We start from the raw sequence: 27,831 nt of genomic DNA on the forward strand, positions 1-27,831 counted from the left end.
TTAAATCAATATCAATTTAAATCAATTTACAAGAGTAAATTTACATTTGTGAATATAATTTTTTTTGTAAAAGTATTAGTGTAATGCATGTGCAAAGTTATAGACCTGAGAGTAACCACAGGCGATCACATGCACAGTCTGGGGCTAGATCTCAGGCATCTAACAGGAAATGATGAAGATGGTGAGATTAAGGTGGTTTATTGCATTTATCTACCTAATGTAGTAAACATCCCAGTTGTTGATATTGAGTACGCTGGTGGGCTCAGTTGCAATGTACTAAGTTTTAACAGTCATGTACTGGTATCAAGTATAATAAAAATAAACTGTTCAAAGCATATTAGATTTAGTATTTTATTAGATTTAGGATTCAAGAGTTTGTTGTCATCTGTACAGAGAAAGTAGCTGAAGTGTACAATGAAAACTGTCCCCTCCAGATCTACACAGTCTGTGTGCTTTGTAGCAAGGGCAAATTTAAAACGTAAGGCGCATAACATTTTACAATGTGCAATATGAGTCAATAATGGCAATAAAAGTGTGCAGTATGAGGGCAAAGGACAATACTGTGCAATAGCAGCTAAAAGGTTCAAGGATATATGAAGCTCTGGAAAAATAAGAGCCCAATTAAAACTGAGGAGTTTCTTTAATTTTACCAAATTGAAAACCTCTGGAATATAATCAAGAGGAAGATGAATGATCACAAGTTATCAAACCAGCAAGCTGAACTGCTTGAATTTTTGCACCAGGAGCAAATGAAAGTTATCCAAAAGCAGTGTGTAAGACTGGTGGAGGAGAACATGATGCCAAGATGCATGAAAACTGTGATGAAAAAAACAGGGTTATTCCACCAAGTATTGATTTCTGAACTATTAAAACTTTTTTATGAATATGAACTTGTTGTCTTTGCATTATTTGAGATCTGAAAGCTCTGCATCTTTTTTGTTATTTCAGCCATTTCTCATTTTCTGCAAAAAAAAAGAAATGCTGTAAATGACAATATTTTTATTTGGAATTTGGGAGAAATGTTGTCTGTAGTTTATAGAATAAAACAAGAATGTTCATTTTACTCAAACATATACCTATAAATAGCAAATACTTGTTGCTTCTTCAGCGCTCCAGCAATTATCTAAAAAAGTTCAAATCTTAAAATTTCCCTCCTGCCCTGCTTCTAAACCCATACATCACCCAGCACCCCTCCCAAACTACCCCTCCTGAATAAGCCTTTTTCATATTTGAGCTGAGGGTGGAGTCAGCAAAAATCAGAGGGGTTAGTTACCCTTTAATAAAAAAAAAATATTGGTGAACATTTCAAAGTCAAAAGTCAAAGTACATTTGAGATATTTACCAAATAAATGTAATTAAATTAACCATGCAATTGTTTTGTATTGTATACTTTTAAATTCTATAAATTCAGGATTTAAATGAGTATGTTTCCCTTAATGAATATGAAATTTTGCTAAAATAATAATCAAATTACTTTTGATGCATGTGTCCAACTTTTCTTTAAATTGGAGCTTCAAACCTTTACATAAATTGTCAGTTTCCCAAATTGGGATTTAGGTCCAGTAATAGACTATGTTTTATATTTTTGTATTTGTATGAGTGCCTTGCTAAAATGCTTTAAACAGCAAGATTATTGGGTATTTAAATGAGTGTAATTATGTGTTTTGTTTATTTATATGCTGCCTATTGTAATTTATATTTTCATGTGTGATGTTTAACATTGAACAGTTCTTGTTTGAAAATCGCCACAAGGGGGCGCTGCAGACCAAGAAAAGTGTACACAGACTACAGTACTGTGGAAATGCAGCCTAAAACTAGAACTTGATTGAAAATTACACATTTTCAAATAATTTCAATACTGAGTATTTACACAAACATGCCATGGGACATCAAATGTGATTATGAACTATTACCTCACTCAGTGTGGACACCTGAACATGCAGAGACCTGTATAAGTTGTGAGGTCTTATCATGTGAGGGAGGATGCAGATGGATGGGATCCTGCTGATCCTGATTGGCTGGCCACAAACACACACAGTACAGGTTAGGAGAGGGACATCATCTGTCTCATCATCTCATTTTCTGTAATGATTAATTATCTGATACACAAACAGACAGTACTAGTCTAACACACTGGTTTTAGTATAAACTTAAACAAGGGACAGTGGCTAATTATCAGCCTGCAGCATTATCTTACTAAATTAATTAAGCCTAATTAAGTTAATCACCTTTGTGTGGCTTCTCTACTAGTCAACAAGCATTTAACTTTTATTCTCTTAGCATCTCTTCCATAGTTTACAAAATCAGAAGCTGCATTTAGTAGGATTTGTAAATATTTAGTGTTGGTGTTGTAAATATAATGAGTCAAAAAGTGATTGAAGTTTTGTGTTCCAAACCTTTAGAATTTTCTATATTTCTGAATAAATATCAATCTGATAATCTGATAATACAAATGCTCTCCATCTAATCTGAGTTTGAGCTGTTTCGCTAAGAAGAATGGGCAAAAATCTCAGTCAATAGATGTGCAAAGCTTGTGGAGACATACCCCTGGTTCCACAAAGTATTTACTCAGGGGGCTGAATACTTTTGCGCAACACACTTTTCAGTTTCAGTTTTTTATTTATTAAAAATGTTTTGAATCATGCATCATTTTCTTTCCACTTCACAACTGTATACCACTTTGTGTTGGCCTTTCACATTAAATTCCAATTAGGAGTGGGCGATATGGCCCTAAAATAATATCACAATATTTCATGGTATTATCGCGATAACGATACTCTTGACGATATGACAAAAAAATAAAGATATAAAAAAAAAATTCAAGAATTTTAGCAGATTTGTAACAGAACTCCAAATATCTCCATATATCCAGGATTAAAGTAAAATAACTGATCCTGGACAGATATAATCTATAGTCTCTAGTAGATATTTAATAGGAAATGAGAACAGTGTGAATTTTTCTTTTGCTTAAAACAGCAAAAAAGTAGAACCCTGATGTGATGATTAGGGGTGGGTGATATGGCCGATATTTCAGGGTATAATATCGATCACGATATTCAAAAATATTGGTAATATTATCAGGTAGGATACGATAAGGCACACCCCTCCAATTTCCAATGAAATATATTTATGTTTGTGGTTGTTATATGACAAAATATGGAAAAGTTCAAGGGGTATGAATACTTTTGCAAACCACTGTATAAAACTAAAAGCTTCTGTGATTTTGCTCTAATGCTCTTATTTGCTCTCTTTTTTGGATTCCCTCAGGAGCACCATCTAGTGTCTGACAATCCCAGGAACACATTCTAAAGTGGATATTCTCCTCTGTAGAATTTCTTTGATTCAGCCATACAAAGATAAATACAGTTTAACATTATAGAACACTTGAAAGAATGTGTGCAATACAAAACACACAAATACTTCAAACAAAATGAATGTTTATTAAAGAAAACATAGAGAACACCATATCAAATTGATGTACATGTGGATTCATGATGAGTGCTTTTATTTTGGCTGTGTTTACATTTATTTCATTATTGTTGTTCAACCACATGCATAAAATCTTCTCCAAATCTTGACAATATATTACAAGACTGTCTACACTGACAAGCTACAGGGGTCGGACAATAAAACTGAAACACCTGGTTTTAGAGCACAATAATTTATTGTGGTGACGGACAGTTCTGGTGGAAACAGGTGAGTTTTTTGGATGCAATCCGGGTTAGCACTCGAACATCCCTTTCAGACAGCTTCCTCTTACAGCGTCCACAGTTAATCCTGTTGGATGTGGTTGGTTCTTCTTGGTGGTATGCTGACATTACCCTGGATACCGTGGCTCTTGATACATCACAAAGACTTGCTGTCTTGGTCACAGCTGCTCCAGCAAGACGTGCACCAACAATTTGTCCTCTTTTGAACTCTGGTATGTCACCCATAATGTTGTGTGCATTGCAATATTTTGAGCAGAACTGTGATCTTACCCTGCTAATTGAACCTTCACACTCTGCTCTTACTGGTGCAATAATGTGCAATTAATGAAGATTGGCCACCAGGCTGCTCCAATTTAGCCGTGAAACCTCCTACACTAAAATGACAGGTGCTTCAGTTTCATTGTCCAACCCCTGTACGTTTATACCCCTCTGAAAAATACATATTAGACATGCTTAGACATGCTAGTTTCTGATGGTCCAAGTTGGTCTTTGATGGGCAAGGTGACTAAAAAGCTGGTCATTCAGGTCAGTTTGAAAAACTAGATAGCCATGGTCAGTCATGGTGAAAATGAGACCAGTTAAACTGTTAAATTGAGCTTGGTTGAGTTGGTCATTCTTTTAGATTACTTCAAAAGAAACCCTGTGTTGGTCAAGAGCTAAATTGGGCACCAAGCTTGAACCAGTTTGGCCAGTTTAAACTGGTCAGACTAGTGTAGAAGAATAGTTCAAGCATACACTGACTTCAGGTCGATGCTAAATGATATTCTTTCTAGAGGTGGGTTCAATCCAATCCTATATCAGCCCAATCGTGTCTCATATTGACGTACTTTAATTGACGGATTCTGGATGGAAAATAATTATTGTAATAATATTAATATAAAAGATCTGAAGCTTGTATTGGAATATGTATGTGATCGGCAGTTATGTATAGGAACTGGTTTGATGAAACTGATGAAACATGGATTGGCCCATTGCCCCTCAGAGTTTCAGTAGGCTACAAACTACCAGGTCATTTGCACTCAAATGCTACTAATGCCTACTGGGATCTACTATACTTACAAAAACCAAATCAACCAACACCAAACACTGAACACTAATGCTCAAAGTCAAACAACTCAGCTTCCTTCTCCTTCCAGAACGCAAAACTGCGATCGATGTACTTACAGATTTCATCATTATTGAAACAGGAGAAGTCCCTGTTCCCTCCTGACTTGTGGACTTTGTCGTTTTGTGCCATGTTCTCAATCGCCGTAACCTCAGAGAACTTCTGAGGCTTTAAGAGTGCAGTGTTCCCTTTCGTACCAAAGAACTGAATCTTGACGTCCTCAAACCCGTCTTTCCAGTCCCTTTTCCCAGCTTCGATGTCTCTTAGCACAGCTCGGTGAAAATCTCTCACTGTTTCCCAGGGGAACGCTCCAACATGGTCAAACACCTCGAAGCAGAGCAGGTGCCTCATCTTCCTCTCTTCAGGAGGAAGGTCCTGCTCCAGGATGTGGAAGTATCCCAGCATGAAGAGGTCGAGGGTCAGGCTGTCGTACGGAACCGGCGCACCGTCCACTCGTGGTAAGAACTGCTCTGGGGAATAGGTGACCCGTTTCCTCTGGAGGCTCCGGATCTGGCGCGAGGGGACTCCCATGGTGATGGCCCTCCAGTTGCGAATCATCTTGTTGATGGCTGTTCTTTGCTTATAAAGGTGGTATAAGGAGCCCTTCTTTGGCGGGGAAACTGGGGTTATTGCTGAATGGTTTTTCAGGTAGTTCTCTGCTGATCTTTGTCGATCTGTGTCGATCATTTCTTGCCTCATTTTGGCTCGCATGGAGATAGCGTAGGCTGACCTCTTCCAGTGGCTTAGGAACAGAACGACGATTCGCTCTTTGCGTAGGCTGGTGGTCTCCATAACTTTTGGTGGTTCCTTTCCATTAGTGTGCTGGTTGTTTCCACTGCTGCCGTTGAAGACATTGCTGTCTTGGACATTGACGGCCCTCGCTGAGCAATTGGAATCGTTTGACTGCTTCGGCTGCATCTTATTGCTGGATGTGGACTTGGATGGGTTATTGGAAAACCCAGAGAAAGGGTAAATCTTTCCCATCTGACCTTCAAAATTCGACCTTAGATTTCTTACAGAAACGCCCGACATCTGAATCTCCATTTCCACCTTTTCTCTCCTGTCCTTGACAGAGCTTTGTCGTTCCGGCTGCACAGAGAAGACAGACGCCAGTTCTTTGTTGGGAATTTTGCAGATGCCGTCCTCCTTTCCTCCATTGTTCTCAGTAACGTTGTTTAAAAGCAGGCTCATGCTCTTCACGATGCCCGAGATACGGCTACACCACACAGGCAGCGCCAGAGAGTCCACAGAATCCGGCAGCTGGCGAGTATTGACAGTAATGTTGACGATTGGGGTTGGGAGGATTGCTTGCAGCTCCTGGACTAGGCGGGCTAACTCCAGCTCGTAGGCCTGGCACTTCTTCTGAAGAGATACGGTCTCAATCTGGCCCTCCAGGTACACCAGGTCATCCTCTGTCAGCAACTCGCCAAACGGGCCCAGAATAGCATCATGGAACTTGGAGTATCTCCAGCCATCCATACATTTGTCGCTGTTATCCTGGCGGGAATTAAAAAATCCATGTAATAACAGGATAAGAATTGAAAAAATATCATGTTTCAAATAGAATAAGAACAATATTAACATAATTACAGCTAATTACAGTGCTGCTTATTTGTAAAAAAATTAAATAATGCAAAATCAAAACCAGTGTGGTCTGGGCTAAGGCATGTCGCATTTACTTACTCATTTTAATTTCAGTATGCAGGGTTTTGGAGATATATGGTGATATATTACCTTTTGCTGCTGGCCCTCATCATCCTGTAGTCGTGCCTGAAGCTTACGCACCATCACCTGCCTCTTCCACTCAGCAATAGGCTTCCCGTGCTCATCATGAGTGGGAACCAGAGAATCAATATCAGCAAGACTCGCCTCCTCCATTGGAATAACAACCAATTCATTTTCTCCTTTCTGAAAAATAAACAAAGCTAAATGTGACTCCACATTTGATTATCTACTCTTAACAAGCCGTGTGTGCGTGTGCATTTGCACATCTGTGTCATCAACCTCACTTACAAGTTAACACCTTACAACTTATACAGGTGCAAGTGTTCCCAAACTGAGATAGTACAGTCATTATAGTTAAAACAGAGGAACTTACTGTGTGTCCAGTGAAGACCGCAGTCATTCCTGCATGCTTCCAGGACCTCATGGATCGCATCTGAGACATCAGTGCATCATTCTCCTCCAGCTGCTTCATTCCGCTAAACGAAGACACAACTATAAAAAACAAAAACACACATAAACTGAACTCAGTTCACACTGTTAACTTCCACTCTGAGGAGTTTCCACCTCCAATCCTGAAGGTGGCAGCACAGCACTTTTTAATATTTTAAAAAGAATAAAAGATTCACGCACTTTGATGTTTTTCACTAATTTTGCTTTTATGAATGAAGTAATGACCCGTAAATTGGGCTGTTTTGGCCTTTGGCAGGTTGATGTATGTTCTTTAAAGTCAAGGTTTTATTACTTTATTTCTTTTTTTTTATTTTCTTTACGTTTTTTTTCTCCCAATTTAACCAGGCCAATTGTCCCACACATTCAGCTGCCAGTCAGATGTGTATCACCCATCACTGGTGATGCCTCAACACAAGGAGGGTGAAGACTAGCACATGCCTTTTCCGATACATGTGTAGTCAGACTCCGCCTCTTTTTAAAATGGTACTGATGCAGCATTACCGAGTATCATCACAGCGTATTCGGAGGAAAGTGCAGTGACTCAGTTCTGATACATCAGCTCACAGACACCTTGTGCTGATCCACATCACCCTAGGAGTTTAGAGGCCAATTGTGCTCTCACAGGGCTCCAGCAGCTCCCAATTATTATTCCTCTATATGTGTAATAATGTGTTCTTTCAGAGTAAATCATGAAAAACATGTATTGTTACACAGTGTTGTGTATTAACTTTAAACAACTATTCTGCGGCACAAAAGTTAAGTCTTTACTTATGAGATCTATAGGTCAATACCTGCAGATGCCACCTGGACGTGCTGAATGGAGTTGGCTCCAGCTCTGGCGGACAGTGTGAAGGAACTGTGGGCGGAGGAGAGGTCAGGACATGCAGGGGAGATACGAGGCTGAGGAGGAACCTCCTTCACCGGCTGCTGGGAAAAACACACCAAGTACACAGGGATTAAGAGCGTACAATAGATTAATATGATGTCTATAAGTTTATTTATATTTTTTCCCATTTTCTTCATATTTAGCTAGACCAATTGTTCCACCTATTTAGCTGCTACTCAGTTGTATATTACCATCACAGATGATGCCACACAAGGAGGGTGAAGACTAGCATATGCCTTCCTTCAACACACGTGAATTCAGACTCCGCCTCTTTTTCAACTGTTGCTGATGAAGCATTGCAGAGTAGCATCACAGCTCACTCGGAGGAAAGCTCAGCGACTCAATTCTGATACATCAGCTCACAGACGCCTTGTGCTGATCAACATCACCCACTACTGACCCAGAGAGAGCGTGGCCAATTGTAGCTGGTGGCAAGCTGCATGACCAGGATTCGAACCAGCCATCTCCTGATCATAGTGGCACTGACAATACTTTAACCACGGTTCACTTCCTCTTCTCTCATGTGCTCTCTGGAGGGCTATTCGGCTTACATAGATACACACACAGCGCAAGTTTACTGTGTAATGTGTAATATTTAATTTTGATAGAATAAAAATCTTTTTTCTAACTATCAAAAGTTCATTACTTTCTAAAATAGTTTAATTACATCATTTTGCTATAGCATTACAAGAGAGAATGTATTATATTAGTGGCATAAAATAATTTGAAAATTACATTAAAATCGTTTATTGCAATAAATCCTAGAACATTATGTTTTCTGTGTTAAAGCAACACAAAATTCGCCATTAAAGTAGGTCCCGCTACCAAAAATATCAAATTACCAAAAATGTATTTTTATGCAATTGAGACCAATAATGTAAGCATGATTTTATTTTGGCAATCTAATATAGATTATTTCACAAACATTTCAATATCCATTAACAAAATTGCGATTACTCATTATTAATGGATTGACACCACTAGTTTTACCTCTATGACTGATGAAGTTTTTCATTCATTACCTTGCTGATCTCCATCACAGCAGTAGAGCTCTGATCACTGGACCGATCAGTAACGTCCAGGAAGGGGGTTCTTTCCTCTTCTATGAGAATCACCTCTGGGGGACGGGTTCTGTCTGACGTCTCCTGAAGACAAGAAATTACAAAACAAACAGTTAACAACATTATTTAGCAATATGAATTAGCATGTGCTTCAAGAAAGCCTTGCTAATACACAGTAAGCGTTTTTCCTTTTTTCTTTTATCATTATTTGTATTCTGAATTTTTCACTTTATACAGTATAATAAATCTGTCTATTCATTGTTTCTTTTGAATTAAAGTGTATTAAAAAGAGTTTATGCTGCTTTTATTTGAGTAACTGTCTCTACTATCTTTGGAAGACTTTTACTCGATTTTGGAAAAGCATTGCTGTGAGGATTTGATTGCGTGTGCAGGTGTGATGGATAACAGTATAACCAATACGGAGTCGGAATGGTATATGTTTATACTTCTCTACATCCAATCACAATCAGATTCACTCTATCTGGATGGAGAGATTTATCTGGATAGGGTTTTTTTTTTTTAAACAAGCTGAAATAATATAGGAGTAACGAGGCTGTTTTTCTTTTAAAATGTAAGGAGTAGGAAGTTCAGATAATTGTGTGAAAATATAAGAAGTAGAAGTAAAAAGTCATCTGAAAAATAAATAATTATTTAAGTAAAGTAGAGATAACCAACATATCTACTTAAGTAAGGTAATGAAGTATTTGTACTCCTTAACTAACACCTCTAAAAAAATTAAATTAGTATAATTACTGGAAATTATTAGAATTTTTTTTCAATATTGCTGTTTGACGCACTCTACAATATTATTAATCAATAGTAAAGCTGTAAGAAACTGTAAGACTCTAAGTAAAATCAAAACATTAATCAACCATCAATCAAGAAATCATGAAATCAAGGCTACAAGACTTACAGTGGGCAGCAGTTCCAGTCTGTTTGCAGGTCCGGACCAGTGAACGAGCCACTCGCCCACCAGATACTCTCACCTGACAATCAACCTATGGGCTACGGGCCTCCACCTCAGCATCTCCACTATACTGTAGGAACAATGCTCTGAGACGGGAGGTCTTCTACAGAGGCGTTCCTGAATTATTCAGAGGTGGGGTTCAGTGTCCGGTCCGGTCCTGACTCTGAATCAGAAGGGGTCTGATGACCATGTGGACGTACTGTACCTACACAACAGATACGGAGAGGTAGGCACGGAGGGGGGTCTGAGAGCTGGAGATTACGTAACTAATGCACACTCAACGCAGGCGAACATAACTGATTACAGCTTCAGGAGCAGCTTCATCTAATATCCAGTTATTTAGGGAGATATGTGCTAATTAAAGTACATTAAAAGTAATTTTAAGCACTAGAGTGCTGACGTAATCATCAATAACTAATACTAACATTTTCTGATGAGTTCATTGTATTTTCCATACATTTTTGGCACCCCCTGGAAAGCAATGCTGTTTTTAGCAAGGTATTTAAGTAAGTTGTACCTATTGCAGAGACGTGCAAATGCATATCGTCGCTGTCCAATGAAAAACACTTATCTCCAAAACAGCAACTTTACAGGAGAGAGAAAAAACCTTGTAAACTTTCAATGGAAGTCAAGGTAAAAAGAGTTTATTTCAGGTCATTTTAAAGTGTTTCTATTGGTCTGTTTATCAAGAAATTTTGGCACAGTGTAAGGGACAGTTTATTTGTTTAAATTATGTAGTAAACTAAAAATTGACAAAAATGGAGATAAGTGTTTTTCATAGGACAGCGACGATATGTACATATAGCAAATTACAGAGAATTTGTATGTATTGGACTATATACAGTATATGTATATACAGGTGCATCTCAAAAAATTATCATTGATAATCATTGAAAAGTTACTTTATTTCAGTAATTCGTTTAAAATGTGAAACTCATATATTATATAGATGTATTACACACAGAGTGATCTATTTTAAGCATTTATTTCTTTTATTGTTGATGATTATGATGATTAATGAAAACCCCAAAATTAGTGTCTCACAAACATTATAATATTATATAAGACAATTGGTAATTTTGGCAGTGTGGGCAGTGTGCCAAGTCCTGCTGGAAAATGAAATACACTTATCTATAAAAGTTGTCAGTAGCAGAGGGAAGCATGAAGCACTGTAGGATTTAGTGGGAAAACAAAACTGCACTGATTTTAGACTTGATAATAAAACACAGTGGATCAACACCAGCAGATGACATGTTTCTCCAAACCATCACTGATTGGTGGAAACTTCACACTAGACCTCAAGCAGTTTGGACTGTGTGTCTCTCCACTCTTCCTCCAGACTCTGCTCCCTTTATTTACAAATAAAATGTAAAATGTACTGATGATCAGTGATGGTTTGGAGAGACATGTCATCTGCTGGTGTTGATCCACTGTGTTTTATTATCAAGTCTAAAGTCAGTGCAGTTTTGTTTTCCCACAAAATCTTTGAGCTTCCCTCTGCTGACAACTTTTATGTTGATGTGGATTTCCTTTTCCAGCAGGACTTGGCAGACTGCCCACACTGCCAAAAGTACCAATTGGTCTTATATAATATTCCAATTTTGTGAGACACTGATTTTTGGGTTTTCATTGGCTGTAAACCATAATCATCAACAATAAAATAAATAAACACTTAAAATAGATCACTTTTTGTTTCATACAACTATATAATATATGAGTTTCACATTTTTAAATGAATTACTAAAATAAAGTAACTTTTTAAATGATATTAATTTTTTTTATCTCACTGGAACAGGTGACTAAGTATGAACATATTTGCACCATCCTTGTTTCCCTAAGGATCTATGTTCTACACAATGAAGGAGCTCAGTCCAATACTTTTGGATGGGATGAGTTGGGGAATTGGGAATGATGAGTTATGTTGATGATCATTGTCCAACATTCTGTCCTTTATAAAGCTGCTCTAGTTGCTGAATGCAATCAAATCCTCACAGCAATGTTCTTATAGCATCTAATAATAAGAGGTCCCCCTGGACAGTAGAGACAGTTAACCCAAAAAAGTAGGATACACTGTCTTTAATACCCTTGATTTCAGGGGAGAAACAATAAATGAACAGGTGTCCCAATGCCTTTCTACTTAACTCTTCTATATAGTGTATCTCATTAATTGCTAAAGGTAAACCTGTTTTCCATAGTAGTCCTGCAAATTTAAATGAGTATCACTTAACGCCTGCTATACGTCTCCCTGCTCACTGTTCTTTAACCACGGAACACTGAGGGTCAGCAGTCACCTGGTACACAGCTAAAATAACCATTAATACTCTTACAACACTGAAAGCCTAAATACTTTTCCAGCCATAGCATTAAAATCACCTTCGTAATGTTTATTGATCCTGTTTGTGATGCTAATATAGCTCTAACTTGTGTCCACATAACCTGCAACGATGTTTTGTGGTATCTGGCACTAAAACAAATATTACAGCAGATACTTAAAGTTCTGTATGTTGTGAAGTGAGCGGAGCCTCAATGAGCATCAGGCAACCAAGACTCTTGGGCACCCATGACCCTATCACTGGTGGGGTCCTTCTCTCTTGTCACAGATTCTTAGGTTCCTCAGATTCTTTTCTTGCTTTCTACATATTCCAATATATCCAACATGTACTGACAGGTGCTAATGGAACCAGATCATTGATGATATTCACGTCGAGTCACCTGTTGGTATTAATGTTTTGGCTGAATGGTGTATATTACGTTAATATATTGCTGAAATAGTTGCACTCAAAATGAAGTGTAGGATTGTAATGCTGTTCTTAAGATGGCAGCAATATGTGGAAGAGCATTGTCATGTTGGAAGTGCTTACTGATGGGTGCATTCTGAAAAGGTTGTGCCACTGGTTGCAGATTAGAACATCATTAATGCAACACTGGGTTGTCAAGCGCCTGAAATAAAGGCTAAGGGTGATCTGGCATTGTATGAAATTGCACCACACACCGTGACACCAGCACCTTATATGTCAGCTGTTGATATTGGTGCTGACCACGTTGCCTCTGTACATGGATTCGTTGGTTGTTTCTACCAAGACAAAAGCAGGAAGTAGCACTGAATGCTGTCAATGACCTGCTTCCATTCTGAGTCACTCCATGAGTCACTGTAGGCATGATTGGGTCAATTTAGACTTGTTGCAACAAGACGAGCAAACCAATCAATTGCGTAGGGCCCGAATTGGTCCAGGGCCCTTAGACAACAACTGGCTATGAATTAAATGCATCGACAAACTGTATGAGCGATCCTTTAAATTCCGTGATGGTCAGTGAAGGAAAGTTCAATGACACTGTTATCAAAATTCCCTTCGAGGTGGTTTCTCCCACTAGTTACTGACAGTAGCCAGTCAGTCATGAAGTGGAGATATCCACCATGAAGCCAGGAACAGATAAGAGAGAAAGGAAGAGTAAGAAAAGAAAAAACAGACAGCAGTAAGTGATCATTTACATTAAATAAATTAGGTATAAATGTGTTTAATTTAGAAAAGGTCTGTAATTTAGCAGCAGGTAATTAAAGTTTAGGTAAGCCTCATGCCTGGCAGTTAGTTCAGCTTTTTTTGAACAAGCTGATAATATGGCTACACCTTGTAATATGTTATATTAACAAGATATGGGTAAGGATAATTCGTTTGGTCCATTTTGCTTGGGGCCCCAAATGTCTTCAAACAGCTCTGGATCAACCTGCCAGTTGATTTCTCCTATGTGCAACAATTTATTGACAATGACGGTGTATAATTGAAGGTTATTCTGTTTTGGGCGAGTTATTTCAATAAATATCCACTATATTATTGTATTTCCATATAATTATTATCTAGAAAAGCTTTACACAGTCGTTTACACTGGACCACAGAAGGTATATCTAATGTCATCCGAGTGTAAACATGGGCCAAATCACTACACTAATTGGAGGACACAACACAGCTGCCTGCCAGCATCCTGATGGATCAGTTTGGCTGCAAACCCACAGATCTGAGGGTCTGATACCTGAGACTGTGGAGATCAGGTGACTCTTCTACTCTACAGTTTTGGAGCTGAGGCAGAGAGTGTGGGGGTGATAGCTGATCACAGCTGACTGAGACACTCATGCCACAGTTTACCCCTCCAGCCCTGGTGCTTATCACCACAATCTCAATGGAGACCAATAAAGATGCTATAGAGATATACTTTGTTAATTTAAAAAAATAATTTAGAGTTCATTTACAGAATAACTGAGGGGTTAAATAAACTCATTCACAAACAAATAACACATCCTGGAATGAGGCAAATCTTTCCATGCGGTTATGTCTCAAGCAGATATATACAGTGCATATCGTCGCTGTCCGATGAAAAACACTTATCTCCAAAACAGCAGCTTTATAGGAGAGAGAAAAAACCTTGTAAACTTTCAATGGAAGTCAATGTAAAAAGAGGTTATTTCAGGTCATTTTAAAGAGTTTCTATTGGTCCGTTCATTAAGAAATTTTAGCACAGTGTAAAGGACAGTTTGTCTGTTCAAATTATGCAGTAAACTAAAAATTTGACAAAAATGGAGATAAGTGTTTTTCATAGGACAACGACAACATACAGATTAAAATTTTTGTCATGCTTCAATGTTTTGCAAAAGTGTCAGTATCTGATTGGCTATTAGTTAAAGCACTTTCAGTGCAGCACTTTTCCCACTTCATTTACAGTGTCAGTTATCCAGATACTTGTTAGGTTTCACAGACAGGTATACGTGTCTGCCAGTGAAACACAGACTGCACTATTATCTAATCCACCGTTTCCTGCTATTGCACTATTTACCTCAGACACAGCAGTGACACCGGCATAGTGTTACTGTGTTTGTGTGTATTAATGTGCTGGTATGAGTAAATCAGATGCAGCAGTGCTGCTGGAGTTTTTAATCACCTCAGTGTTGCTGCTGAACTGAGAATAGTCCACCAACACTGGAACCAGATCATCAGATCATATATGTCCCTTAAACATCATCCAGATCTAGGCTGTGTCTCAATTCAGGGGTTGCACCCTTCGAAGGACTCATTTGAAGGCCGATTACGTCACCGTGGTGCGACTAGGCTGTCCCATTTCAAAGACTCCTTCGAATGCGGCAGAGGAATGCAGCCTTCTTTTCCTTTGAAAGCAGGATGCACCGGGTGTATCCTTCACAGCCTACAGTACCCCAAGATTCATTGCGCGCCGGCTTATTTCAGCACGAAAAGGGCGGAGTCAGCAGAGGAGTCAGCTGTATTATGTAGTTTATAGATAATTTATCTAATTTATTCTCTTTTTTTCCAACTTTATTGCAAACACCCTTTTATTTGTTTATGTTCAGTTCCACCCGTTTACATTTAAAATATTTAAGTAACTGCACAGTTAATTAACCTGGACTTTATTAGTTTGGTATTTTGTGGTCTGAAGCAAAACTAGATCAAAATCTCTGGCTCATTTCTCAGCTCTGACTTTGGTAGTGGTGGGTAGGATCTCAAACAGGAAACAGGAAATACTCCGTAGGGTAGACTGTCCCATTTCAGTAGAGCCACTGCAGCTTCCCATCCTTCAAAGGACACATCTTCGTAGGCCGCATCCTTAGAAGGATGCAGCCCCTGAATTGAGACACAGCCGAAGTGTATGTAGGCGGATGGTAAGAGAAGAATACGGTAGCTCACCTGAGCAGAGCGTAAGAGTGTGGCACAGTCTCCGTGCCCGTTATATTCCGCCAGGTCAACCGCACTGAAGCCGTCCACGTCCTTCTCCAGTGGGCTGACATGGTTTGCCAAGAGGACTCTGCAGCACTGAGAGAAGATTAGATCATTAAAATCAAGATTTATTCAAGCTGGCTGAAGAGACAGTAGTCAGCTTTTAGCCTAGTGTAGAGACTGCAGTAACCTCCTATCATAGTGGTATTTTTTAATCTAGTGGGCAGGAAATGAGGTTTATGGAAACGCTGGAGGTGTCAAGACTGTGATGTAACAGTTTTAAACTTTTGAATTTGGCATATTTGACATCGATCTTCTGGTTGTACTGGATTAATGGTTTGTCACTTCAATGCACTGAATTCTTTATATTATGACAAGGTAAATACAGCTCAATTTTCTAGAGCATTTTAATATCCAATATATTCAATGTGATTCTTATAGGACAATTATTTTGCTTCAGAATTCCATATTTTTAATATAATTCGTAATCCCTTTTAGACCATACATCCTTTACAACAGACGGTATTTTTTTATGTTGTGTTGCAAATAACATTATTTGAGAGCTGTTGTCCATTAAAATAGACCATGACCCAGCCAATGACCATGTTTATAAACTAATAAAACGGTAACTTGGCTTCGCCCACTGCACTGGAAACAAAGTAGTACCAGAGACACCATTACACATTTTCATAAGCTCATTAAAAGTTAGTTAAATATAATTACAATATATAAAATTTAGATTCAAAGACTTATGTCTGCTTCCAACAAGTAAATTACCTCCAGTTCTCCGTTCTCAGCCGCATCGTGCAGAGGTGTCCCGCCCCAGCCGTCCCGCACAACTCTGGCCCCCATCAGCAGCAGGCGCTCCAGGATGCGGTGGTGACCCTCACTGGCAGCAAAGTGCAGAGCAGTGGCACCGTTCTGATCCTGACAGGATACGTCTATATCTGTGAAGGAAGCCTGAGGAGCAGATAATTCACAGTTAGAGCCAAACCATCACTGATTGGTGGAAACTTCACACTAGACCTCAAGCAGTTTGGACTGTGTGTCTCTCCACTCTTCCTCCAGACTCTGCTCCCTCGATTTCCAAATGAAATGTAAAATTTACTGATGATCAGTGATGGTTGGGAGAGACATGTGATCTGCTGGTGTTGATCCACTGTGTTTTATTATCAAGTCTAAAGTCAGTGCAGTTTTGTTTTCCCACAAAATCTTACAGCACTTCATGCTTCCCTCTGCTACTGACAACTTTTATGGAGATGCGGATTTCATTTTCCAGCAGGACTTGGCACACTGCCCACACTGCCAAAAGTACCAATTGGTTTTATATAATATAAATTTTTTCTGAGACACTGAGTTTTAGGTTTTCATTGGCTGTAAGCCATAATCATCAACAATAAAAGCAATACACACTTAAAATAGATCACTCTGTGTGTAAAACATCTATATAATATATGAGTTTCACATTTTAACCAAATTACTGAAATAAATGATATTAAAATAGTTTGAGATGCTTCAGTCATAGTCACATATCAGTTTAAACAGACATATTAGTACAGGGGTGAAAAATAAACCACTCGAACCAGTAGAAATGTCACTTATAGAGGTGTATTTTTCATTCACTTGTTTGCCATTATTCAGTCAATTTGTTTTCAATTGGTTTGGTTCAATTTCAAAAGTTCATTTCACGTTTTACCCAAAACACACTCAAGATTAATTACGAGAATAAGTACATGCCTGTTGCGCGTTTCAAACCATGCAAGGTGTACTTTTCCAGATGTTACGATAGCAAAGACACACTGACACGCCCTGAATCAGACTGCAACATGCATGGATGAGAGCTTACCTATAGATAGCTAAAATACGGCACTTAGTATTTCACTCATCCGAACTATTTATGAGGTGTTCATTAGGTATTCAGTACTTTGCCTTGTTTATTGACCTATTATTTTGTCTCAGCCTTTAATTGCCCTGTTTGCCAGTGTTTTTACACCTTGCCTGATTTTTAAATAGTGTTTATTTGTAAAAATAAATAAATAAATAAAGATCTGTCTGCAGCTGCATTCAGCTTTTTTCCCCTTTGTGGTGAAAGATACAATACAATATGACTAAAACGATACAATAAATCACAATATCCATATATTGTTCCACCCCTAGTACGAAATGAGATCTTGTGAACTTGTGAACTTGTGTTTGTGTTTAAGCCGCTTTCAAATGCTTGTCTTATTGTCTGCCATTTTTGCTAAAGCCACCTAAACACTGTGGTGAAATTAACTCCCCTCATCAGATCTTTACTATCAATTTACAGCAGGATAGAAAAAAATGTATTAGCTGGTATTGGGTGATGCTCAGAATTAATATGTGTAAGTTTTGGCGTGACACTTTGCTTTTCATGCAGGCAACACACACACACACACACACACATTTTTAAATGCATTTTGAAAAAGAAAAAAAAAAGACTCACCAGCCAGACCACCAGGCCGTAGTGGCCCATGTGTGCTGCAGCGTGCAGTGGACTCATGCCATCTTGGGCTCGGATGTGAACATCTGCTCCACAGTCCTTCACCAGGTACTCCACCACATGCAGGTGACCCTCCTGACAGGCCAGGTAGAGGGGTGTGGCTCCAGTGATCATCTGACGATCGATGCACCTGAGAGATTGCTATTTTTATTAAATTACGTCATAAAAATGAACACATGTAAAAATAAAGTGCACCTTACTCATAACAATTAGTGATGTCAATTAATAAAAAAAATTATGACTAATCACAACAATATTCTGTGATTAATTGTGATTAATCACGCTTTCACATTTTAGGACTAAACTTTTAATAAAAAATAACAAAACCAGTGCTGGATTGGTGAAATTTAATTAATTAATTAATTATATTATTGCAATAATATTCTGTAAATAAATCATGATTAAAAATAAGGATGCTTAGTTCATAAGTTAACACGTGTGCTGTGGTATTACAAGCTTACTGCTATGATATTCCAGGTGGTTGATAGGGTCTTGATTAGTGCTTGCTACAGTATATGTGCTTGCTATGTAGTATATGTTATGTACTGCAAGGTTACTGTTAAGAAATCCCCACAAGTTGCTATGGTGTCTCAGATGGTTGCTACAGTGTAGCTGGGTGGTTCCTTTTATGTCCAAGGCGGTTGCTATGATGTTGCTAAATGCTTACTAGATGGTTGCTGTGGTGTTGCAGAATGACTGCTATGGGATCCCAGATGTTTGCTGTGATGTTCTTATCCACCTGCTAGATGGTTGCTACAGTGTTGCAGGACGACTTCCTAGGTATTCCAGATGGTTGCTGTGGAATCCCAGATGGTTGCTGTGGTGTCTCAAGTAGTTGCTGTAATGTTATTAACTGCTTGATAGATTGCTGCCACAGTGTTGCCAGGTATCCCAGATGGTTGCATTGGGGTTTTAGGTGGTTACTATGATGTAACTAGATGCTTGGGTGCTACAGTGTTTCAAGGTTATTGCTATAGTATTGCAAATTCGTTACCTTAGGGGACGCCTTGGGAACGCCCACACCTGTCAGAGTTTGTGAGGTGTTATCATGTGAGTGAGGCTGAACACTTGCCAGCATGCTCATGGCAAGGCCAGGTGAATTATGGGAGTTGAAGTGATGTCTGATAGTGGGTGCAGATGGATGGTACAGTCCATTTTTAAAGTTGAAGTGAGAGTATTTAACACTTCTTGAGTTATAGTATCACGTGTGTATTGGATACAAATCAAATGATGGTGACCAGTGGTGTCTGGCTAAAATTGTCTGTACTGGCCAATGCAGTGTTCTTTAGCCTCCATGGGACATGGACAAAAGTCATGGTACACGCTAACAGTTCCCGTCCTATAACGTGTAGCGTGTCAGTGTATCTGTAGGTGATGTGTCTCAGATATAAGGAATGTAGATGGCTGTGTGTGAAGGGATCAAAGGTATTAGGTGTGGGAGAGATAAGGGGCGGAGCCTGGTCCAGTATAAGATCACAGGTGCCGACATGTGGCAGGTAAGGAGCTGCTTATGTATTATTGATGTCTGAGCCAAGAGGATCCGTTTAACATATGTCTGACCCCCCACTAGCCTGGCATCACTAACCACCCACTCCACAGGGCCTTCAACGTGACTGACACACACACACACACACACACACACACACACGAGCACTGGTACACACTTTGTTAGTATGAAACATGAGGATGTGGTGAGTGAATAGTGGGTGTAGGGTATATTAGCACACATTAAATGTGTGTGTTTGTTTAAACTCAAATGATTTAAGTCTGTTTTACATAAAATTGAATATTTCTAAACAATACTGAACTATTTTGAGTTAGTTGAACATTTGTGGGCACAAATACTGTACTATTCAAACTGAGATCTTTGAGTTAAACCAACTTATATTAACTGAGTTTAGTCTGTTTTTGCCACTGACAGCTTCTTTTCCATTGGCTTTTGGCACAATCTATTTGCATACTGGGTGTGTCCAACAGTTTCTGACTAACACTCACCATCAGTGTGTAGTGATTCCCCTTTTGGGCTACCTTACAAATAAATCAAATAACTTGATGTTTTAATTTATGCTAGTTCAAGTTTTTTTGAGCAAACCGGCTGCCTTAAAGAAGTTACGTAAACTCAACTTATCCGGTCTCAAAGTAAAATAAAACAAAAACAAAAATAAAAAAGTTAAATCAACTTCCCCTTTAGTTGTAATAACTTGATGTTCTAAGTTATGCTAACGTAAGGTTTCATTCCCTATTACTTAACTTTTTAAGGCAACCGGTTTCCTAGATTTTTTTAAGTAAATTCAACTTATCCGGGCTTACAGTGTGCCGCCATTTTTATCTCTTTACATAAAACCACAAATATATCATCAGGCTCTGTAAAATAGTGAATTGCAGAAGGAAGTTGGGGCCAAACTTGGTAAAAGGATTAATAGCATTGAACAGTTAGTGTTTAAGTTTAAGTTAAAGACTATACATAAAAACATGAGATGTTATATACAGTACCATTGTTATATAAAGTGGACATGCCCATTCTCATTTAATGTTTTTTTTTTCTTTTTTTTATTATTATTTATATTTTGACTGGGTTTATCTGGATCAGTGGCGTGCCTGTGTTTCCCAGCGCCAAGAAAGAAACGTGCCAGAAATGTACCTGAACACACCTCGCTTCCAGACCCCCACGCCCATCAAAGTAGATTTATTCTCCAACGGTAATTTAACAACGCATGTGTAAGGCGTGAAAATAGATTGTTGACAGGGTGTAAGATAGCCATGAGCATGGCCACGCACCTTGCCTAGGGTGTAAGATAGATCAATTATTATAATAACAAAATTATTATTATTATGATAAGATTGATCTTTTATTGTTCCTGGTAACTTTTATCTTTCGTACCAATAGCATCACAATCCCACACTTTCTTCAGGATGCAACTATTTGATATTTTGTACATTCTGCTGCTGACACACGATTGGCTGATTAGAGCTGTAGTGTACAGGTATGTATGTGTGGCCATATCACCTTGGAGAGTTTGATACAAGCAGTTGGAGGCAGGTGAGGTGTCCGCTGGCAGCAGCGTAGTGGACAGGTAGTGCTCCACAGTCCGTTTCTGCCTCAGTGCTGCCCCCTGCAGACAGCAGCCACTGCACTGCCTCGGCGTGGCCGAACCTCGTGGCCAGGTGGAGCGCTGTAGCTCCTTCCCCATCCTGATCCTACAGAAGCAGAGCATATACATCAGTAGATCACATCAGCTGTGAATCGGCCATTTTTTATTTTTCTGATTCACTGATCATATAGGACAGTTTGTAGTTCTATAGTTACAGACTGTAGTCCTATGTAGTCTGTATATATATACAGGTGTGCCTTATCAGGGTTAATTAGTGAAATTTCATGCTTTATCATTGAGGTCGGGACCATCAGTTGTGCTGTGCACAAGTCAGGTTACTACACAGCCGACAGCCCTATTGGACAACTGTTAAAATTCATATTATGGCAAGAAGCAATCAGCTAACTAAAGAAAAACGAGTGGCCATCATTACTTTAAGAAATGAAAGTCAGTCAGTCCGGAAAATTGCAAAATCTTTAAATGTGTCCCCAAGTGGAGTCGCAAAAAAAAAACAACACCCAGATTTCTAACTGAAGACTTAACATATGATGACATGTGATCAAGGTTATTAGAAACATGGTTACTGAGATGAGAAGTACCAAAAATAATGAGCTCAGGGTTGGGTTTCCCGAAAACGATCAATTTTAACGAATAACAATCAAACTAACGAATGACGTGAGTAAAGAACGAGCCAGTTCTGCCAGTGTTTGTTTCCCAAAGAGCTTCACAAAGTGAAAATTAACAAACGAGGTTAAAGAACGTCTTTGTTGACTCCTCCCCCGAAACAGAGCGCTTAATCTAACCATAAACATCGATTCAACACTGCCAATATACAGCATTTATTCACTATTACACCCTAAAAACAACATTATACATATTCTGGAATTTTAATTACAAAAGCATGTAGTTTGTAAGAATAAAATGTAGCATTACTTGTAGCATTAATATAGTTAATTTTGTTTATTAATTGTTTGTAAGGAACAACACATAATAACACATATGTCTAAATTTAAAAACAAAATTAACTATATTAATGCTACAAGTAATGCTACAATACAATGCTAATGCTAAAACATGAAACAATCTATTGGCAGTATTGGGAAACAAACACTCGCAGAACTGGTTTGTTCTTTACTCACATCATTCGTTAGTTTGATCGTTATTTGCTAAAATTGATCGTTTTCGGGAAGCCCATCCCAGAGCTCATTATTTTTGGTATTTCTCCTCTCTGTAACGATGTTTCTAATAACCCTGATCACATGTCATCATATGTTAAGTCTTCAGTTAGAAATCTGGGTGTTGTTTTTGACACAGACCTCAGACTTGATTAATAAATCAACTCTGTGGTAAAAAGTAGTTTCTTCCAGCTCAGAAACGTCGCAAAACTGAACTTTCTGACATTGAGAAAGTTATTCATGCTTTCCTCTCTTAATGAATAGACTACTGTAATTCTTTATACATTGAGATTAACCTCTCTACTATATCTCTTCTGCATCACTTACAGATAGTCCAGAATGCTGCAGATTATTGACAAAAAAACAAGAAACGAGAAGATATAACTCCAGTTCTCGCCTCACTTCTTTGGCTACCAGTTTAATACAGAATACAGTTTAAAGTGCTTTTAGTTGTTTTTAAAGATTTAAATGGTCTGGCAGCTTCTTATATTGTAGATTTGTTCACCTCCTCAGTCTCACAGCTCTCTGAGATCATCAGCACAGAATCTGTGGGTTATTCCTAGAGTTTGTTTAAAACTTAAATGTGGTTGTACATTTTTGGTGTACTCCCAAAGACAATAGCCTGCCGCCCGCTATTCACCAAGATACCTCTGTTTCAGTTTTTAAATCAGGTCTAAAAAAAAAAAATTACTTATACAAACTTGCTTTTGAACAGTTGAAAGAGTTACTGAGGTGATTTAGTGGTTTATCAATTTATCCTACATTTCTTGTTTTGTGTTTTAGTTTATTTGCGTTTTAGCAGTTTTTTTTATTTATCTTCTCTCTGTTTTATGTTGGGCTACTTATTTTAATATGTTATTTAATTGATTTATTTTACCTATGTTTATGTGAAGTCATTAGACTTTTTATGTACAGCACTTTGGTCAGTGTAGGCTGTGTAAAGAGGGCTTTATAAATAAAGATTACTTACTTAATTACTTAATGTTTAACTCACATATTTAGCTTATAGATATGAACAACAACAAGAAAATCACAGTTGGTGAGGTGTGTTTAATATAATTATATTATGAATCACACATTTTATATAATATAGCAATAATCTGATTGCTGCTTTTTTCCTCTGTAACTGTTCTTTTCTGTTTTCTGATTTTCTGCTTTACACTGTTGCACTGCATTACCAGCATTAGCCAGTGCTGGACATCAAACTCATGTTACGTTAGCGTGGCGCTAACACTGTGCTAACATTGCTGTAATGTTATGCTAACACTGTGCTAACATTGCTGTAATGTTATGCTAACACTGTGCTAACATTGCTGTAATGTTATGCTAACACTGTGCTAACATTGCTGTAATGTTATGTGAGCATTATGTCCCTCTATGGGACTTTGTCAGTTATAAATGACAGAAGGAAAATAATATTTTTAAAATATTTATAGACCTGCAGCCAACCATATTTTGTTTAAATCTATCACATGACTTTTACTTCAGCCAATAAAGTTGCAGAGTTTCATCGTGTGAAGTAAGTGAGACAGTGCCATGTTTTGGGTCCCTTCCAAATAAAAATGTGCTTTTAGCTCAACATGTTTAAGTATTTATAGTAAAGTATTTGCTAATTTATTTATTATTTATTTATTTACAAACAAAATGCTCTTTTCAACCAAAACAATATGTCATGCAGAACAAGGTACCATTAGGGGATACAATTTTAGCTTTTAAGACATATTATGTCTTGGGAAAGGTGGACTTGATTGATTGATTGATTGATTGATTGATTGATTGATTGATTGATTGATTGATTGATTGATTGATTGACTGCCCTGTTCTGCACAAAGAAAACATTATGAAAGTGGTACTTGTGTATCTTCTTTCATCTCATGGACAAAGATTATAGGAGTATTTCAGATTACAATATTTATTGGATCCAACTATTTTTCTTTTTTTTTTCAATTCAGATAAATCTTTTAATCTAAAAAATATTCTTTAATGTTATGTTTAAGGTGTTATCTTGTTATCCTACGTAAAATAAATTATTTATAAATGCCATTATGACTTGGAAAATCTTTATCCCCAATTGGTCAAAGTAATTATAAATGACATTCAGCCAAAATCAAGGTCAAAGGTCAAAATTCAAAAATTTAGATGTATTTCGCACGAGAGGAGAAGTTTATTTTTCCTACAATTGCACCCTGGGTTCACGACCTTCCACTAATGAGGCGCAAGACTAGAGGTGAGCCGTGGTATCTCCACGTGCCCCTCCCACCACAGCAAAACCTGCTGCCAGAAACACCGGCAGCAGGTTTCCCCCAATCAAAGGGCTGGAACAAGAATGGAGCGGGGTCTTAGGGGACTCCTCCTTTGGAGAGTTCACCTCAAGGCCCCTCCATTACCATCCAACTCCTCCACCAACTCCTCCGCCTGTCACTGCTACCCAGCCAGTGGTGGTGAATAAGCCCCCGGCCTACAATTCACCAGGTAAGTTCCAGTTTTGAGTGTTGAGCCTGGTTAATCCCTTACTAATTAATCCCTTACTAATTAATCAATCCTTCACTAAATCTCACTTTTTCCATTTATTATTGTTGATATAATTACAGGTAGCAGAATACCTATTCTGGACAGGCGGAGGAAGCTGAGGCCAGTCCAAGCTGTGGTGCAGCCCATTAACAATATGGCTGCCCACAGCATAATAACGGACAAACCAGCACAGGTGGAGAGAGCAGTCAGGAAGAAGCCCAGTAAGATCAGGGACTAGGTCTGCTGCAGGATGAGAAATGGTAAGATTTCTACTACAATTCTAACGGATCAGTGATATTCCCTGTAAAATAAAGACTAGAGGCTCAGACTAGAGTTATAAAAGCTGAAGATTACTGAAAACATTAAAACTAAAAAACATCTTCCAGACATGTTCAATCTATAATTCTATAGAGTCCAGCTGTGTGCAATTTCGTCTCCGTAAAAAATACAGCTGTTCTGTGAAGGCCTCAGTGGTTTGTTAGTGAACACTAGTGAACAAACAGCATCATGAAGACCAAGGAACTCACCAGATAGGGCAGAGATAAAGTTGTGGAGAAGAAAAATTAAAGCAGGGTTACGTTATAAAAAACATATCCCAAGCTTTGAGCACCCCTGTACAATTCATCATTCCAAAAATAAAAAAAAGTTTTCTACACCTGTTTATACAAACCTACTAAGACATGGCCATTCACCAAAATTGACAGATTAAGCAAGGAGAGCACTGGTCAGAGAAGCAGCCAAGAGGCCCATGGTCACTCTGGAAAAGTTGCAGAAATCCACAACTCAGGTGGAAGAATCTGTGTACAGGACAACTATCATAAGTCATGTGTTTCTTAAATTTGGCCTTTATGGAAGAGTGTCAAGAAGAAATCCATTGTTAAAACATGCAAACATGTGGAAGAAAGTTCTGTGGTCAGATGAGACCAATGTTTAAATTTCTGGCCTAAATGCAAATCGCTATATGGGGAGGAACACACCATCCCAACTGTGAAACATGGTGGTGGCAGGATCATGCTGTGGGGATGCTTTTCTTCAGCCGGAACAGTATTGTGAAGCTGGTCAGAGTTGATGGGAAGATGGGTATAGATAAATACAGGGAAATCCTGGAAGAAAACCTGTTGAAGGCAACAAAAGACTTGAGACTGGGAAGGAGATTCACCTTCCAGCAAGACGATGACCCTTAACATACAGAGCTACAGTGGAAGCGTTGGATACAGTGTTAATTGCTAAGTTGATGCTATGCTATCCCTAGTGGTTGATAGGTGGATGCTACGGTGTTCCGTTATGATTGTAAGATGGTTGTAGTAGTGTTGCAAGGTAACTGTTGTCTCAGGTGGTTGCTATGGTGTTTGCAAAAGTGTTTCAAGGTGACTGCTATATTATCCCACATGGTTGCTGTGGTGTATCAAAAAGGAACACCTCCTTATTCATTGTTTTTGTCCTGCAATCAAGATATTTCAACATGCTTTTATTGGAGTAACTGTTTCTACTGTTTCCACTAGAAGTTTTTAGAACATTGCTGTGAGGATTTGATTGCATTCAGCACAGAGCTACAGTCATCATTCATCATACCCACCTCATCATCCCCAACTCCCAAACTCATCCCATCCAAAAGTAAAAGATGGAGCTCCATCATTCCAGAGAACACAGTTCCACTCCTCCACAGCTCAATACTCACCTCGTCTCCACAGTCTCCATGTTCCAGAAGCCACCGCAGCTCCTGAGTGTGTCCGGTCGCCGCAGCGTCGTGGGCTGACGTGGCTCCGTTCATGGCTCGGCAGTGGGCCTGGAGACCGGCCTCCATCACTAAAAAGCGCAGGCAGTCGAGACGGCCGCATCGGGCAGCGTGGTGGACAGGCGTGGCCCCCTGAGGGTCGGTGATGGATGAGTTGAGTAGGCCGGACTGATGCAGGACTTTCAGAGTTTGGAGATCCCCCTCACGAGCCGCCTGGATCACCCTGTGGAGCACCATGCTGCCCTGCCCTGCACTGTAGCTCTGCTGCTTGGCAGGGGTCCTGTATCTCTGGTCCTCACCTCCCTCCCACCCCCCATCCCTTTCTCTAAAAATGACACCCGAGCTGCAGCCCAAATGCCTGGCTGAGGAACAGATGGTCAGCAGGAGCTTTCTGCTGTTGAGTTGGCACTCAGACTAGCTTAAGAGGCTAACATAACGTAGCTCAGGTGTTTTTAACCTTTTCATAACGAGTTAATCTTGTTTATAACGGCTCACAAGACAACAAAACTCTTTTTTAAAAAAAGAATGTATTAAGGAAATATTTATTTTTATTCAGAATGCCAGTTTTCCAATTACAGTTCATATAAACCCCCACATTTTGTATATATACTAGTATACTGTAAACATTTTCCTTATAAATCATTGGTTGTTCAGATCAGCAATTTCAGTTAAATATATCAAGTAGCAGATGAACACAGTGGTATTTGAGAAGTGAAATGAAGTTTATAGGATTTACAGAAAGTAAAAAAAAAATTCTTTAATCTAAATTAGGCAGGTGCATAAATTTGGGCTCCCTTGTTGTTTTATTAATTCAAATATCTTTAGCACTAATTACTGTGAAACCCAATTAGTTTGGTAAGCTCATTGACCCTTGCCCTTCATACACAGGTGAATCTAATTATGAGAAAGTGTTAAAGAGCCAATCGCAACTTTTTCTCCTCTTTGCATCTTCTCTGAAGAGCTGAAACACGGGAGCCTCAAAACACACAACTCTCAAATAACCTGAAAACAAAGATTGTTCAACATCATGGTTTAGAGGAAGCTGTTCGTGCTCAGAAACCATAAAAACTGACTGAATTTGAGATATTTGAAATGTTTTGTAAAGAAGAATGATCCAAAATACCTTCAACAAGAAGCCAGACTCTTATTGGAAGCTATAGGAAGAGTTTAGAGGCT

At 38.6% G+C, this 27,831-nt stretch overlaps 1 protein-coding gene across 1 annotated transcript; it reads right to left on the reverse strand.

Moving 5' to 3' along the window:
• Positions 1-4,082: 4,082 nt before the first annotated feature.
• espnlb (espin like b) lies at positions 4,083-26,919 on the reverse strand. Its single transcript, XM_022672031.2, has 10 exons — positions 26,599-26,919; positions 21,150-21,340; positions 18,086-18,272; positions 16,399-16,581; positions 15,592-15,717; positions 8,899-9,021; positions 7,782-7,914; positions 6,914-7,032; positions 6,550-6,723; positions 4,083-6,312 (listed from the first exon to the last, which is right to left on the reverse strand). Exons 1-10 carry the CDS (start codon positions 26,890-26,892, stop codon positions 4,804-4,806), a joined length of 3,039 nt encoding a protein of 1,012 aa, XP_022527752.2. The 5' UTR covers positions 26,893-26,919; the 3' UTR covers positions 4,083-4,803.
• Positions 26,920-27,831: the final 912 nt, after the last annotated feature.

The sequence above is a fragment of the Astyanax mexicanus genome, chromosome 18, assembly GCF_023375975.1.
Source record: "Astyanax mexicanus isolate ESR-SI-001 chromosome 18, AstMex3_surface, whole genome shotgun sequence".
In the NCBI taxonomy this organism is placed as follows: Eukaryota; Metazoa; Chordata; class Actinopteri; order Characiformes; family Acestrorhamphidae; genus Astyanax; species Astyanax mexicanus.

Excerpts from the sequence above, each read along its gene's own strand:
- espnlb (XM_022672031.2), bottom strand. The coding sequence starts at position 26,892 with ATGGTGCTCCACAGGGTGATCCAGGCGGCTCGTGAGGGGGATCTCCAA. Across the intron at positions 21,341-26,598 it reads ATGGAGACTGTGGAGACGAG|GATCAGGATGGGGAAGGAGC; the intron begins GTGAGTATTGAG and ends CTGCTTCTGTAG. Across the intron at positions 9,022-15,591 it reads CACTCTTACGCTCTGCTCAG|GAGACGTCAGACAGAACCCG; the intron begins GTGAGCTACCGT and ends TCTTGTCTTCAG.